The 14,634-nt window shown below is 49.5% G+C and overlaps 1 protein-coding gene across 1 annotated transcript in view; it reads right to left on the bottom strand.

Moving 5' to 3' along the window:
- Window positions 1-11,148, bottom strand: part of LOC144731817 (uncharacterized) — a 60,076-nt gene extending 48,928 nt beyond the window's left edge. The window contains exons 1-4 of the mRNA XM_078613087.1: window positions 10,740-11,148; window positions 4,206-4,292; window positions 3,245-3,280; window positions 1,726-1,797 (exon numbers count right to left, since the gene is read on the bottom strand). Coding sequence (XP_078469213.1) covers window positions 1,726-1,797; window positions 3,245-3,280; window positions 4,206-4,292; window positions 10,740-10,841 — 297 coding nt within the window. The 5' untranslated portion in view covers window positions 10,842-11,148. The remainder of the gene's footprint in view (window positions 1-1,725; window positions 1,798-3,244; window positions 3,281-4,205; window positions 4,293-10,739) is intronic.
- Window positions 11,149-14,634: the final 3,486 nt, after the last annotated feature.

A 14,634-nucleotide genomic window follows, 5' to 3' on the forward strand; every position in this document is an offset into this window, starting at 1 on the left:
CCTACCCCACCCCCACCTGCCTACCCCCACCCCCACCTGCCTATCCCCACCCTCTCCTGCCAACCCCCACATGCCGACCCCCACCTGCCTACCCCCACCCCCACCTGCCTACCCCCACCCACCTCCACCTGCATACCACCACCCCCACCTGCCTACCCCCACCCCCACCTGCCTACCCCCACCCCTACCTGCCAACCCCCACCCACCTCCACCTGCATACCACCACTCCCACCTGCCCACCCCCACCCAAACCTGCCTACCCCCACCCCCACCTGCCTACCACCACCCCCACCTGCCTACCCCCACCCCCACCTAACTACCATCACCCCCACCTGCCTACCCCTACCCCCACCTGCCTACCATCACCCCCACCTGCCTACCCCCACCCCCACCCCAACCTGCCTACCACCACCCCCACCTGCCTACCCCCACCCCCACCTGCCTACCACCACCCCCAACACAATCATCCCAGCGACCCGACACCCAATACCCACCTCCTAACCAATCTCCTTCACCCGTCTGTCTCTCTCTCTCTCAACGTCTCTTTCACCGGCACCAATCTAGCCGAAAGCAGGAATCCCATGCCCGGCCGAGGCAAACGCCAGCCAGTGACGGGCGTGGGCAGCACTGTGGAGGCTTTGTGTGCCGAGCCGGTTGCTCTATGAGCACCGGTGGCTTGCATTGTCACCTTGGTGGGAGGGGGGGGGGGTCTTGAGCCACCCACAATAGGCAACTTTCAGTTGCAATGCTTCGGCTTTCACGGTGGGAGCTTTTTCATGGGTAACTTTTGTCTGCTGCATGATGATAATCATCCTACTCCGAATACTACGTGACTCAAGGCAACGCATTTGCATGTTGTTCTCTTCCATTCCGTTATTGTTGGCAGATAGTATTATTATTTCCATGAAATAAATCCCCAGTTATACTGGTAGGAACCGCCAGGTTACACCAGCCCACAGGGGATTATTGTGTCCGTCGTGCAGGGAGGGGCTGGGTGGGGAGGGAGGGGCTGGATGGAGAGGGGAGGGTGGGGAGGGGCTGGGTGGGGAGGGTCGGGCTGGGTGGGGATAGGAGGGTGGGGAGGGGCTGGGTGGGGAGGGTGGGGAGGGTGGGAAGGGGCTGGGTGGGGAGGGTGGGGTAGGGCTGGGTGGGAGGTGGGAGGGGTGGGGCTGGGTGGGGAGGGGCTGGTCACCCCGAGGTGCCCTTATAAAACTCAACGTTTAACCTACTCACGCCGGCTTGTGCCCGCCCTCACAGTCGGGCATATTTGCGGAATACACCACGCCGCCGTTGACCCTGCAGGCCATTCACCGAGCAACCCAACGTTCCTACCAGCTCCCTCCGCAGCAGGAATGTGTGTTGTGCCTCCCCAGGTGGACCCCTTAGGTTTGGTACCGATGCGCTGGACTTGCACGGATTTTACAAATGCACCGGAGTCTGGAGGCGTGTGGAGTGGAGGGGACAAGTGAGGAGAGATTGGTATAGGCCAATCAGTTTCAAAAGCAATGCATATTTGATCAGAGCATGTTTGCGTGCATCTTTTTGCCACGAGTGCGTGTGTGGTTAATGCAGGCTTGATGCCCTGCAATGGAAACCTATTTGGTGTTTGAACTTCTTGAACACCTGTTTTATTGCAATAAAGGATGCTGGCGAAACAAGGGGTCCAATAAATACGAGGATAGATTAGCTGAAGGAAGCAAACAGATTCCATTTCCAGAAACTCACGTCGACCCCAGGGATGCCTGGGAGGCCGAGTGGGCCTTCCACACCCGGGTCACCCACGTCTCCTTTCGGTCCCTGCGGGAGAGACAGCAAAATCGTGGCGTCACCCACTCGCCGACGTGGACCCAGTTACAGGCCGACATGCGAACGTGTCAGACGTGTACGTGTCAGATATGAGAACGTGTCTAGTAAAGAAATGACCGACCATGCACCCGTAGGTTACTGGGCTGGATCGCCGCCCAGCCTAATGTTTAACTGGCTGCCCACACCAGGGTTTTGGCATTCCTTCGCTTCTCCTGTGTACAAACCAGGTCAAAAGCACTTTGTCCTGTTGATCATCTTGACCACCTCACAGAATCTCTCTCGGTTTACAAACGCTGGATCATTCTGTCCCCCCCTCCGCCCACGAGCGATCGTTAGATTTTCTTCTGCCTTCTTGACATCTGTCAGGGTACTTGTGCCTATTCAACAAAAAGAGGCTGCTATCTTTTCCCCAGTTTCTCCCTTTTTTCAACTCTTGAAAGGATTTCCCAATCTCCGTTGGAGCGTTTAAACGTGACGCTTTCTATTTGTAGCTGCTGTGGTGGACATTGCGCTCATGGAAGATACCATTTTTCGGTAGAATGTATGTATGTTCAACTTATTTCGCACCGTACGTAGCCAACGCACTAAACGCACTCACACAAAAAGTCTGGGCGGATAATTGGCCAGTTCGGATATGCGACGATTGTACTGTGAATCCACGTCGAGGAACATCGTCTGCATGAATTTCGATTTAAAGCTTTCGTGACTGCAGGGATTCATCTTCTTGGTTCTTTCGGTAAAGTCACGTAGAATGGAAATAATAAAATAAAAAAAATAAAACATAATAAAATCATTCTCACGACGTTTCGGCCACAACGCAAGCAGCCGTCCTCAGGTGGAGAACAGGTCTGTCGAAAAGACAGAGTCTGAATGAAACACCCCAGGCTTGGGAGAGACACCTGAGGACGGCTGCTTGCGTTGTGGCCGAAACGTCGTAAAATTATTTAATGATGTTTTATTTTTTATTTTTTTATTATTTCCATTCTACGTGACTTTACCGAAAGAACCAAGAAGATCGCCTGCATGCTCCCGACGGACACTGTGATTGGTGCTTTTCTCTATTTCCTCTAGCAAGTGGAAAATCCACATTCTCGTGGCAAGGGCATACAGTACGTTGCACGTGAAGGATATTGTCCATGTGCCAGCCAATGCAAGATATTGGTGGCACCTTGGGTCGCGAAATTTTAGCAGCAACGATTTCTTTTATATGGCTAATACGCGAGACGTACAGTACGTACTCGATAACCCCACTCATTGCAAATGGTTGTACGTACAGTATTTATGTTGAACTTCTTCTGCACCATACGGAACCAACGAAAGATATAACCCACCTCAGGTGGTTCTTACCCATTATATTGCAATTATCTCGTCTGGACTCGTGGTCTAATGTGATGATTGTTTTTTTTTTATCCCGATGGGAGTGAAGTTGAATTATTACCAGCGGTCCGGGAAGCCCTTGAGGTCCACGTTCACCCTGTGAAATAAATGCAAAAAATATTAAGTAATGTACGTACTGTATATTGAACTTCTTTCGCACCGTACGTAGCCAACCGTGTGGGGGAAGGACAATAAACTAAACACAAAAAATGTTAAACTTTCATAAAGTGTGTTTAGTATTTGTACGGATGTATTTACATGGGGAGGGGGGGGGGTATTGCAAAAAAAAAGTCTAGTTATTTACATTTTAAAGAATTAAGTGTTGTTAAAATTCACGTTTTTCATCCAACATACTTTGTTCAACCAACCAATCGCGTCGTGCATCTTTGAAGCAAATGAGGTTTTAAGAAAATACGTTTAGTAAACGATTTAATCTGCATATGTAGTCAACGTAGGTGGAGATTATGATACCGCTTTGAGTGAAATCGAAAAACAAATACGTACAGGAACTATGAAACAATTAGTTTTACGCACTGAACAAAACAACTTCTGCTCAATAATTCCAATCTATAGAACACAAACATTTTATTTAAAATAAAAACATGAAAAATCGTGAAAAACTATGAATACCATGAAAAAATGAAAAACCATCAAAAACCATGAAACCATTAAAATACCGTGAAAAAACATGAAAAATCATGAATACATTTGAATTGAGATTAGGGGTGGGGGTGGGGTTGGTTTGGTTTACAGCTTGCTTTGTTAAATGAGTTCAGTGATGTTTATTTGAGTTAAAACAGCTTGGGGGCGGGGGGTGGGGAAATCGACGACACGGATACAAATATACATCCCAGAAAAAAAATGTTACTCCCCACGTAAGACAAGACCGAATTATTACGCATATTTCATGCACATACGCAGACATGTATAGCATTATGGCACGAACTCGTGTACACATATATAGCAATAAGGGATAATCCACGTGCAGTAGGAGTTAAGGTCAGATGGGTGTTAAGGCTCACGTCCACTCCGTCAATGCCCGGAACGCCGGAGGGCCCAGGGGTTCCCGAGATCCCTTGGGCACCTTGGCCGGGACGGGGACCGCGGGGCTGAAACACAAACAATCCCGCTCATTATGAGTGCGCGCGTGTGGACGGGTGGGGGTGGGTGTAAGGGTGCGGGTGGGGTGGTACGCGTGCGTGTGGGTGTGTGTGCGTGTGATGGGGAGCGGTTAGCGCGCTGCGCTATGAACCTGGCGACCCGGGTTCGATTCCCGCTCACGGCTAACACCAGTGACGATTATCTGAACCGGTGCTGGGCCTCCCCTAGGTCGACTCAGCCTTAAATGAGTACCTGGTGCGGTGTGCGAACATCGCCACTGGGGAGACAAAGGCGGTCGGGCGTGGTGCTGGCCACCCACCCCCTCGTGTACCGTTCCGGCCTTCATAGGTGCTCGCTAACAGCACTTGCCCCAACAGTCTGTTAAGGCTACACGGGGGATCTTTGTGATGGGTGTGGAGCGCTAGGGTAGCGGTTAGCGCTGTGCCGCGCTACGAATTCGGCGACCCGAGTTGGATTCCCGCTCACGGTCAACACCAGTGACGATTATCTGAATCGGTCCTGGGCCTCCCCGAGGTAGACTCAGCCTTAAATGAGTACCTGGTGCGGTGTGTACAAATCGCTACTTGGGAGACAAAGGCGGCCGGGCGTGGTGCTGTCCACCCACCGTCTGGTGTGCCGTACCAACTTTAATAAATGTTCGCGAACAGTATTTGACCCAACAGTCTATTAAGGCTATAGGGTTATCTTTGCCTTTGTGGATGTGTGTGTGTGTGTTTCCGTGTGTAAAGGGTGGGGCTTGGTGTGTGTGTGAGTGGGGGGGGTCCGTGTGATGTGTATGTGTAAGAAGAGGGAGTTGGGGGGGGCAGGAGGAATTTGGGGGAGCGGCGGGTTTTTACTTTTTACACTGCCGCATCAAACCCGGCGACCTGAGTTCGATCCCCAGGCGATTTCTAAATCAGGGTCTCCCCTCGGTCGACTCAGGGAGACCCCGAGGATCAGCCGGGCTAGGGCGGAACTTGCCACGCCACCCACCTGATGACGATTACTTGTGTTGCGATTAAAACGTCGTGATCTATTATTTTTCTACCTAACCAAAGAGTATGGATTCCTGCAGTCACGAAAGCTTAAAATCAAGATAGAATCAAAGAATCCGATGAGCTGCGAAGCTCTTCCCCAACCCCCCCCCCCCCCCCCCGACAAATGTCCGGAGTGTGTCCCAGCACTGCGCAGGGCGGCCCCGTGATGCCACCTTCCCGTGACCCCGGGACCCCGTGACCCCGGGAAGGTGGCGGCATCGCGTCCCAGTATCACCGCGTGAGCGAGAAAGGGCCACACGGGAAACGTCAACCGTTGAGTTTGTCCAAATTTCAAATATCTCTGTCCTACGGGAGCGTAACACATTTGCTACTCGTATCAAGTCGGCCGTTGCAAATGTATAGTTTTGACGTTGCATGATTTCCCTATTTGTTATTTGAATGTTGAATATTTCCCACACCCCCCCCACTCGCAATGCGCATTGCTCGATTGCCATACATGGCCACTCGTTTATGGATATCCCAGGATAATCAATCGGGAGACATTATAGAGAAATCACATTTCATTTCACAGTCTCTACGGGTCTCCTGTAAGACATGGAACCATGGATCTCACGCGAGGCGCATGAGACATCAGCGAGGCATCTATTTATTGATCGTCCGGGATATCCATCCGGGTCTCCCTTGCAAATTGTCCCAATCGTCGCTCACCTCTTACAATAGGGTCCACTCGTACCTAGCAATGCTGCCGCAATTACTGCAGCAGTAATCGCCATCTGTGCACGTACGCGTGCATGTGTGTATGTTGAAACTTATTTCGCACCGTGCGGAGCCAACCGCGCTATCGGAGAGGTGCATGAGGTCACCACGCGTTGTGCAGTGCGCGTGAGATCGTCGATTGCATCTCTGCGTCCGCCCCGACGCGTCCCACCACCGAGCTCGTTGTGGCAGATTGTACTCGAAGATGTTGCAAGGCACCCACATGCAGAAAGAGACGCAGTTTCAGTTTGCTTTTGTTTAACCAGGTGAGACATCAGGAGACCGGGTGAGTCCCGTTTGCGAGAGACACCTGCTGGCAGGGGGTTGATGATTTGCGATGCATACCGTAATCCCAATCGAGCGATTCGCGGCGTCACTTTTGAATGTGGACACGTGACGGCACGCTCTTGCCAATGACATCACGGGGGGTCTTTAACGTCCACAGACGATGCGGGCATAGCGCAGTGCGCAATTTGCCGCGCGACGGTTATCGCAACCTCGGTAATAATCGGGGCTTATTCTTAGTTTTTTTTTACCTACGTGACTTTACCGAAAAAACCTAAGAATATGAATCCTTGCAGTCACGAAAGCTTCAAATCTAGAAATAATCGGGGCAGCCGCGGAATATCGAACCGTAAACCTTTGCAGCGTCCGCTGCTCATCGATTCCTAAGTTACATTTCATTCTTTACGTTGCCATACCTAGTGCCGGACCCTCACCAAGTGGGAGGTCTCCTTCTCATTTGCCACCCTGTGGGACTGCAACTCCCCCCCCCACCCCTCCAGTCGTCCGTGCTCTCGACCTCCCCCTGCTGCTCCGTGCAAGTCCGGGCTAAGATACCTTCACTCTTGTCATCGACCTCTGACTGTCTCTCCTCTCAATGGATTGAGAGCCTATACATGCCTCCTCTTCACGTGATACATTGTGTACAGGTTCACGCTATATACATTGTTATTTCTACAGGGAACTGTAGGGTACAATGTGTGCGAGTGTGTAATTGTGCACATCCACGCACGTAGAGCATCGTGATTCAAGTGGGCAAGTGATGTGAGTGACGGCGGTGTTATAAAAGGGCTGGAAAGTTGACATTGCTCCACAAATATATTCCAGTCTTTGCTTACAAACTAACAAAAAGCCGAAAAAGTTACATTTTTTAAATCTCGAAACCCCCCATAAAATGACAGCGGCGGAGCCGAAATTGGTTTCACTCACGCGGCAAGCCTCAACCTGATATTCAACATTGCCGCTGCGATCTCCGCGCGAAACTCGCAAGGGTGCCATCCTCGTCATCCGCGAACCAAGTAATCCATCACGAGTGGAATGTGACCATAGCAAGCCGATAGAAAGCGGGCAAAGCCCACGTGTTCGTTACCGATACGATGCGCACGTACGTATCATAAGCCCCTTGGTTAGTGCCTCACCTGGAGTAATAGCCCCGAAAGAGGCTCGTTGCACGAGACGTCTGTGGCGACCCCTTACCGATATAATTTGTCAGTCCGCTGCCGAATAAGTGCCTCCCCACGCTGTCGCGGGCCCTAGGGGGATATTTGGCCATACTTCACCACGCTGGTCAGTGGGGGTTAGTGAAGGAGAGACCCGTCGACGTTTGAACGCGCACAGAAGTAGAGTACAACTATTCAACTGAGTTTGTTTAATTTGTTACACGGATGATTGCGTCGAGAAAGTTCCCCTGTCTATGTGTTCCACTACCTGTAGAGTATATTTGTGTGTGTGTGCCTATACTGTATATATCCTATGTGATGATGATGATGATGAAGTTAAAGTGGGCTCTGGCAGGACACGTCGCTAGAAAGTACGGAACGTGTTCGTGAACACTTCCACTGGGGAGGAGACGGAGCGACGGAATCAGCCCCGTGTGTAGGTGCTGGGTGGATTATTGCATCGCAGGGTCGTGAGAGATGACGGTGCATTGAATAGGCCTTTTTTCCAGCAGTGGATTAACCACGGCTGCTGCTGATGATTATCACCTGTATGATATTCTCATGCTTAGTAACATGCGACCTTGAGGGTTGGGGTGTTTTAAGTGAATGCATAAAGTATTCGCCGTGTGGCTCAGAACTGAGAAGCGGCTGTGTGAGTGAGAGGTGTGATATTTCTCTCTCCCGTGACCTGAATACAGACAAGGCCCTCTCTCACATGCCCTTCCTTCCAATAGAGGCCTTACTGAGCCAATGGAGTCCTTCCTTATCCAATGGAGATCTTACTGATCCGATAGCCACGTTACCGACCCAGTAGACACCCTACTGATCCATCAGATGTCTTACTGATCCAGTAGACACCCTACTGGTCCAATAGAAACATTACTGACCCAATGACACCTTACTGATGCAATATACACTTTACTGATCTAACATAGGCCTTACTGATCTAATAAAGGCTTTACTGATCCAATAGAGACCTTACTGGTTCAACAGACGGCTTACTGATCATTGTATTGGCCACGAAAGCCTACGTTTTGAGTTAAAACACCTTACTCGATGCCTTCTCAAGTTGCGACATCATGATTATACTGATAATACTGTTGCAGTCTGATGCTTATCGTGATTATTTGAAGTAACGATTATTTTTGGTAGCGCTCTCAGTGCACGCTCTGCCCTAAGCTGCACTCTACACCGCTTTACGTCTCGTGCTTCACAAACTTAAACTCTAAATACGATCGCCATCGTCAGTAACACCGAGTATCCTCCCCCCCCCCTCCGTGAAGTTTGACGCTGAAGCCGATAAAAAGCGCGCGTATCTGTCATATTTACGCGATCTAACCACCTCCCAAAAAAGAAATACAACCTTTTATCGTGGATAATATCGGTCGCGAAAGGCCACTCCGTGTGGAACTCCTCGATATCTCAGCTGTGGGACGGAGAACGGGCAGATGGTTGGCCACGTCTGCCAGTTCGCGCGCCGTTTGATGCATTTCACGTGTGCGTGGGAGGGCAATGCGGTGAAGGTGGATATCAATCGTCCGTACATTATTATTCACATTTTTCCACAACTTTTACCGATTTCAGAGAAGTATTTTCCCCGCAACCGACCTGCTCGCGTGGTCGCATGGATGGTTCGCATCTAAGTGGTTTCCTTGTTATGTTCAAAAAACGTTGATCTATTTCTCTTATCCCCTCCAGCTTTATCTCTCTCCCCCTCTCTCTATCTGTCTCTGACCTCCATTTCAGTGCTATGAAGAAGGACCTTTACCCAAAACGTTGCCTGTTATATCATTCTTCATTTTAAGGCCACGATGTTATTAACGAATAACACCGTGGCCTTAAAACGTTGTTATTAATCGTGCTTTTTGCACCACTGCCAACGCAGCAGCATCAGCAGCACCAAATATTGTGTTCCAAAAACGGTAATTACGAACGCAGTGAACTCATTAATTCTGTATACACAACATAAAGGGGATTGTAATTTCTTCAGCAAATATTATAACTTTCATTTCTCCGTCTCCCCCCCCCACCCCCACCCAAAAAATGAATTTTGATTCTCAGAGCTTTGGCAGTCACCGTTACGTTAGCCACCGTCCTCTGATCATCATCATCATCACCATCATAATAATCGTCAACATTGTCACAATTGTCGTCATCCTCGACATCATTTCCACCACCACCACCACCACCACTCCTGCCATCGTCATGGTCATCGCCATGGTCACGATTACTGCCATCATCATCACCACTACCACCACGAATTATGGCCGTTGACCAATTGGGTCATCACTAAATAATGAAGTTTGGAATTTAAGAATCCTCCTGGCAGAAAAGAGTATTAATTTAATCAATCTTGCTGGGGATTTGGCTTGGGGACTTGAGGGCGAAACGAAATATGGATTTATTTTTTCAACTAAGCCGTCACATTTCCAACAAAAAAACTATAATAGAAAATGAGGGTGACCCGCATTTTTTAAAGGGAGCGGTCTTACCAATAACTGGTGGTATGTATTTAGTGAGCCTGACTGCTGATGAGACCCAATATGTTGAAACCGGTCTAGAGTTTGCATGTGTTTAAAAACGTGCTCCTCGTTTATTAAGTCTGGAAGGTCAATAGTCCGATGGACTATATATCTAATACATTTTAGATAACGAATTCGCTTCGCTGTGCAAGGTGTATTTTGTGGATATGCATGCCTATAACGTTTTCTCTAACTCCTAGAACTGAGTTAACTCATTTTCTGCAATCGCATTAACATTATCACCACCACCATGACTACCATCATTGTCTTCATTAACATCACCCACCACCGTGATCTCCATCATAACCGCGAGCATCACCACGATTAGTCAATGAAAATCTACGCAGCAATCATCGCCCCCTACTGTGAAGACCTGGCAGGACTTTCCCAATAAAGATTCGTCGTGAGACTCGGTGGTGAGGCTTAGCCGGGTAAAAAAAAAACAACGAAATAAATTGGACTTCATTGCACAAGGCACGTGGCGCCACACGCACGGTCAATATCACCACCTCCCATCATCATCATCATCTTGATCACCATCATCACCACCACCACCACAATCGCACAATCATCATCATCGCCACAGCGCACCAAAAAAAAAAACCTAAAGACAAAGATCACCCGGATAGCCTTCAACAAACTGTCGGTGCAAGCGCTGTTAGCGTGCAACACTCACTCACTCACGCACGCGCGCTCGCTAACTCGCTCGCTCGCACGGGGTGTGTGGATGATCTCACCGGGGGCTGCGCAAGGCTCGTCGAGAGCGCGTGCAGGAGAATCACGGCCACGTGCAGCAGTAGCCACGAGTGCCGCGAGTAAGAGCATCGCGTCCTAGACATGGTTCATCCGCGAGTGTCACGGCCACGGGACTATAGAGCAGCAAGCAGCAGTCGTGGTGGGAGGGAAGGATGGAAGGTCCGCTTTGCCTCCTTGACGGCTTGTGCCGGACGGAGGGGGTGGGGTAGACGCGCTTCTGCGTTGATGGTGGAGGTGGTGCCCCTGTCCGAGGGACTGATGGTCCGTCTGGGGTTGACACCCCGATTCGTGATGACTCAGCGGTGTCTCCTCCTCCTCCTCCCTTTGCAGCCCCGCGTCTAAGTCTGTCCCCACCGCCGTCCTCTGGATGTCGCCAGCAGCGGTGTTAAAGGACGGTAGCGGCGGTGAGATGGGGCAGAACTTTGCGCAATGTTTATGCATGAAGGTGGACCCCCGGGCACGGATGCGTGCGATTGGGTGCCTGTGACTCCTGGTGCGCTCCCACCACCACCTCCACCACCCAACCACCCAACCACGTACCTTCCACCACCACCACCGATTCACTTACCCCCCCCCCGATCTCCTCCCTCGCCCCCCACCCACCCGCCACCACCGCCACCGCTTTGCCAGGAGGGTGGGGAGGAGGTTAAAAAAATGCGTAAAAGTGCGAGGTCTCATTCCACACGTCCCGGCGAAAATTGGGACCGAAGTCTTAAAGGGGACTCGCTTTCTTCGAGCCAAATGTAAAAGCGTTGTGCGGTGCTGCAGTTGACATTTATCAAATCCACTGCTAGGTGAGAGCCCCCCCCCCCACCCCGCCTTGCGCGTCGTGGTGGAGATCGAAGGGGGGGGGGCATTTGACCCTACTTGGCAAAGGTCGCGCATCATTGAAGTGGCAGCATAGAAGCACAGTACAGCTTTTGATATTGCTGTACACGTATACGAGGGGATAACACTCGATGCTGCGCGCAGATGAATTAAATAATCAACTTCTGTTCTGCCATGCCCTGGCCATCATTTGCCATCTCCTGATCTGTAATATTAACAATGACAATGCTGAGTCCTTTGTCAATCCACTGCCTTGATGAGAGGCTCCCGACGATGTCATCATACAGCGCCTAACTTCACGGAGGTCTCAAATGTCTACGGATCATTTCCCACTCTCAGTGTGCCGCGCTCCAGGCTTTGACCCTGGGGTGACCGCCGGACTTTCGTCTGCACGAAACTCAGTCTCTGGAATTCCCATCGCAGTCGATAGAGACTTCTAAGTCTCGGCTGAAGACCCCACCGCCTGTTTAACGATGCCTCTCTCTCTCACTCTCTCTCTCTCTCTCCAGTCATCTGGCTTGTTTCTTTAGCCCTTCTCTCCCCGAGTATGTCTCGCCTATTTTCCTCCTTGACACGCATTGTGTGCTCTGATATAAATTGTTGAAGGGTTAATCTAAATTATTATTATTATGCTGCTCAGTGCGTATTAGTGTAGGAGGGAGGTGCCACCGTATCAGATATCACGCACCACCGATGTTTAGCTCTGGCCAGGAATCGAACTCGGAATTCCGGATTCAAAGCGCAGTGCACAAACCACTGCCCGACTGTTCCAGGGGGGGAGGGGTGAAGGGCTCCCCCTCCTGTCTTGAGAACTAGAATATTGGTATCTTATTGATATTTCCCTGAGAAAAAATGCATTCATTGTATTTTTATTAATCCAGGGCCCTGGCATGGGTTTCTCACGATATTTTTATTTGAATTTTGTGACTGCCCCCCCTCCCCCGCTATCTCCTTTGGAAAGTTTCTCGATCCGTCTCTGGTTCCACGTGGATCTGTAAATGAGTCTTGAAATCCACTCTGTGCAACGAGATACGCACGTGTGCATTTTATTTGCCGATATTTAGAATTGCTGTAACGTTATCATTACCGTGTATGTTCATAATGGGGTTTTCTTTTTTAAATCCTTTATATTAAGTTCACTTGCTTGCGCGCTTACGACTGTGCAAATATTTCGGTCGTTTTTAAACCCACTTCCCGTGATCCAATCGAGCTGACATTTTGCACACAGACTCGTTGTGCGTGACAATTTATTTTTGTGAAAAATTTTTTCCAAAATTTTCCACTTTTTAGGAAAAAATTTTTTTCATATTTAATTTAAAATACTAATGTGATACAAAATTAAATTCTTACTCAAGAAAAAAAGAAATGAATAATAAAATAAAACCGATGCCACGCATATAAAGGATTTATAGTGAAAAACTTTGTTTTTACGGGTTAATTTTTTTATCAACCTATGTTTCCCTTGAAAAATAGACTTGTGTTCTCACTGGGTTCTCGAACGGTTTTAAATAAAAACTAAATGAATGAATAAAGGGGCAGTTTCTTTGCCGTGGTCATTCGACGATGTCATCAAATGCGGTCATAATACACCACACAATTCACCTGTTCACGTTTGTAATGCAACATGTGGTCTGTGGAGCAGTTGAGTGGTGGCTCACCCATTGCGCCGTGAATCCCGCCACCCGAGTTCGATTCCTGGCCACAGCTAGCATCAGTGGCGAGTGATGTCAGCACTGATCATGCCCACCCCCACTACTTCTCCCCCGTCCCTTCACCGCCCCGCGCAGACTAACGTGGTGAAGTATGATCACCCCCCACCCCTCCCCATAACCAGCACGGCGTGGGGATTGAGGATGACTCATATAAAAAAAAGTATATATTAACACAGTTCGTATAAAACAGAAAAAAAGTGTCTTATACTGCGATGCGATGCGTGCATCGTGAGCTTAAAACATCAATATGAACCGAATACCCGATACAGTACATTGTTACGTCCATAATAATTCAAAAATAATTCATGCAGCAAAATCTCAATGAGTCTCAAGACGATGTTTTAGGTCGGTCCTGCATTTGAATATTTGGCTAATTCTGTTATTGAGCAGTTGTCTTTTTTTTGGGGGGGGGGGTGAAGAAACCGGAGTACCTGGAGCAAACCCATCGCGCATACGGAGGGGATAACACTCAAAGCTCCGCACAGATTGATACAATACATTTGCTGAAACCGCAATCTCGTGGCCACCTCGAAGCTCCGGCAAGTTGATGGACTTAAGTGCCGTGTGCCGCTCGAGCTGATAGAGGATGATATTATGGGCACCATAGAATGCGCCGTTTAAAAACAATCTGCAAAAAGATATAACTTTCTGTACTGCCACCTCCCGACCACTTCACAGCCCCAGTAGCGGGTTGTGAAGTTTCACACAAGTCTCTACGTGATCCGCCAACCCCACCTCTAAAGAGCTTCATCCACAGGGGCCACATCGCGCTCTGCTCAGTTTTTGTGGGGGAAAGGGGGCAGGGTGTAGGGCTGCGCGGTAGAGCGTGGGGCGGCTGGGGTATAACTCTTAGAAAGATGGTCCAATATTAACAGAATCTACTTTAGTGTCTACGTGGTCCGCCAACCCCACCTCTAAAGGGCTTCATCCACAGGGGCCACATCGCGCCCTGCCCAGTTTTTGTGGGGGGAAGGGGGCAGGGTGTAGGGCTGCGTGGTCGAGCGTGGGGCGGCTGGGGTATAACTCTTAGAAAGATGGTCCAATATTAACAGAATCTTCGTAGAAAGGCGTGAAGGCACTATGGACTTGCCATTTTTAAAATCGGCAAAAATTTGATGGAAGAAAAAAACTCAACACATTCGACAATGACACAGTGGACCAAAGAAGAAAAATATATGTAAGGCGACGTTTCGGGCAATGGCCCTTCATAGCACACAAATAAAGATGCCAGACGGGGAGAGTGGATATTAAGGGTTGGAGGACTGCACTTCACACCATGGGCCCAAATCTCATTATCCACTCAATCACTCTGGCCTCTCTATGTGCTATGAAGAAA

Source organism: Lampetra planeri, chromosome 2 (genome assembly GCF_965212315.1).
Source record: "Lampetra planeri chromosome 2, kcLamPlan1.2.h2, whole genome shotgun sequence".
NCBI classification, from domain to species: Eukaryota; Metazoa; Chordata; class Hyperoartia; order Petromyzontiformes; family Petromyzontidae; genus Lampetra; species Lampetra planeri.